Genomic DNA, 2,547 nt, shown 5'->3' with positions numbered 1-2,547 from the left:
CAACATTTCTCACAAAAGCCAAATATGACAAACACCCTTTCCCCACCATACATTGGGCCTTCAAATAAGAAATTACCCCACTGGGAACATAATCTAGAGCCCCTCTCCATTCGACCGTTGGCAACCCCGACATTGCCAACATCACAGTTTTTGCGTGACAGTCAAGAATAACATGACATGGGGACAACCAATCCATACCCAGGATTATATCGAAATCAACCATACTAAGCAATAAGAGATCAACTCTAGTCTCTAGTTCCCCAATAGTTACCACACATGACCGATACACACGGTCTACAGTAATACTATCACCCACTGATGTAGATACACGAACAGGTGAAACTAAGGACTCACAGGGCATATCCAGATAATAAGTAAAGTACGATGATACATACGAATAAGTAGAACCAGGGTCAAATAATATAGAAGCTTTCCTGTGGCACACTGAGACAATACATGTGATCACTGCATCTGAGGCAACGACATCTGGCCTGGATGGAAAAGCATAGAATCGGGCCTGACCACCACCTGATCGGCCTCTCCCTCTCCCTCTTGGGCGACCCCTAGCTGACTGACCCCTACCCCGTGCTGGCTGGGCGGGTGGTGAAGCAACTAGTGCTGAAGTCATAGTCTGACTCCTCTGCTGTAATGGACCTCCCGAGCGACAAGGAAACTGTCTCCACATATGCCCAAATTCCCCGCACTCAAAGAAGCTCCGTGGTACTTGTGGTGGTGCTGACTGAATCGGGCCCCGAGAACCAGAATAACTGCTAGAAGCACCCGGTGCAAATGAACCATGAACTGAAAAGGCACAGACGAACTCTAGGGTGGCAGGGCACTGAGAGATGACTGACCCTGATGAGAATTATATGAATCCTAGCCGGATGACGCACCACGGTGAACTAGGTGACCCGTCTGAGCGTGCTTGTAAGGACGACGCCTATCATGGTAAAACCGACCCCCTGAAGGAACACTGCTAAAATCACCTGGTCCACGAGCCATCTTGGCCTCCCTCTCTCCAATTTCCTGACTACGAACCATATCTATCTGCCGAGCAATGTAAACTACCTCATCAAATGTAGCACCAGATACCCTCTCCCGAGTCATAAGTAACCGTAGTTGATATGTGAGTCCATCAATGTATATCATAATCCTTTCCCTATCAGTGGGAATCAACCAAACTGCGTGACGAGCCAACTCAGAAAATCTCATCTCATACTGCGTGACAGATATGCCATCCTGACGTAACTGCTCAAACTGTCTGTGCAACACCTCTCTACGAGACTACGGCACAAACTTCTCCAAAAAAGAACGGAGAACTCCTCCCATGTAAGTGGTACTGCATCAACCAGCCTGCGCCTCTCACAAGCCTCCCACCATCTGAAGGCAACCCCAGAAAACTGAAAGTAGTGAACGAGACCCCACTAGTCTCCAGAATACACATTGTCTGAAGCATTCGCTGGCACTTATCAAGAAAACCCTGAGCATCCTCTGACTCAGAACCGCTAAATAATGGAGGTCGAAGCCTCCCAAATCTCTCAAGTCTCCTCTGTTCATCATCTGCCATAACAGGAACTACCGGGGCCTAAGCAGCTGCTGCCGGCTGGGCTGGTAGTGCCCCCGATATCTAAAATCCCTACACTACCTGGTTTGGAGCATGTGCAATAGAGGTATAACTACCTCCCCCGGCCTGAGAAGTAGTTGGTGCGGCCTGAGCCAAAACCACCGAGCAAGGCTAGTGCAAACTGTCAATATATGAGACAAAGCCTCTTGTAGGCCTAGATTCTCAATGGGCACAACTTGTGCCTGAGCGAGTCCTGCCGGCTCAACAACTTGTGCCTGAGCGACAAAGCCTCTTGTAGGCCTAAGTACATACGTCTCCGTACCGATCTGCCAGACTCTACTAAACCTGCTCATGACTCGTGAGACCTATGTAACCTAGGCTCTGATACCAACTTGTCATGACCCAAAATCTCACTCGTCGTGATGGCGCCTATCTCGATACTAGGCAAGCCGACAACATCAATAACCCACAATTTCTTTTAAATACTTAAAACATAATAATTAATTTTAAAAGTAAATTCCACAAATATTAGAAATAAACACACTCCCAAACCTCGGTGTCACTGAGTACATGAGCATCTAATATGAATACAAGCCTGAAAAACATGGTCTATAATAGTCTAAGACCAAATACAGTAAACAAGGAGATAGGGAAGGAGAGACAATGTCTGCGAAATACGGAAGCTACCTCTGAATCTCCGTAAATTCAACTGTGCAAAAGAATCAACATCCACTATGTCCGGAAATACCTGAATCTACACACGAAGTGCAGGGTGTAGTATGAGTACAACCAACTCAATATGTAACAATAATAAATAAGAACTGAAGGTAGTGATGAGCTTCACAACTAAGTCCAAATATAATAATTTTTAACATAAAAGGGTAGGCATGCTCTCAAGTTCAACATTTAGAATTTCAGAGTAATTCATATCAACTTCGACTGAGACAGAAGAAAATGTCTTTTAGATATTTTCCAAAACAGTG

At 45.8% G+C, this 2,547-nt stretch overlaps 1 protein-coding gene across 1 annotated transcript; it reads right to left on the bottom strand.

Annotated features, from left to right (window-relative positions):
* Positions 1 to 876: 876 nt before the first annotated feature.
* Positions 877 to 1,567, bottom strand: LOC138909329 (uncharacterized). Its single transcript, XM_070200517.1, has 2 exons — positions 1,367 to 1,567; positions 877 to 1,284 (listed from the first exon to the last, which is right to left on the bottom strand). The coding sequence occupies exons 1-2, from the start codon at positions 1,565 to 1,567 to the stop codon at positions 877 to 879; spliced, it is 609 nt and encodes a 202-aa protein (XP_070056618.1).
* Between the last annotated feature and the right edge of the window lie 980 nt (positions 1,568 to 2,547).

This window comes from Nicotiana tomentosiformis, chromosome 4 (genome assembly GCF_000390325.3).
Source record: "Nicotiana tomentosiformis chromosome 4, ASM39032v3, whole genome shotgun sequence".
NCBI classification, from domain to species: Eukaryota; Viridiplantae; Streptophyta; class Magnoliopsida; order Solanales; family Solanaceae; genus Nicotiana; species Nicotiana tomentosiformis.
Note: the sequence above shows the minus strand (reverse complement) of the source record. Positions and strands in the feature narration are given on the sequence as shown.

Excerpts from the sequence above, each read along its gene's own strand:
- LOC138909329 (XM_070200517.1), bottom strand. The coding sequence starts at position 1,567 with ATGGCAGATGATGAACAGAGGAGACTTGAGAGATTTGGGAGGCTTCGA. Across the intron at positions 1,285-1,366 it reads CTTCAGATGGTGGGAGGCTT|TCTCGTAGAGAGGTGTTGCA; the intron begins GTGAGAGGCGCA and ends TTTGTGCCGTAG.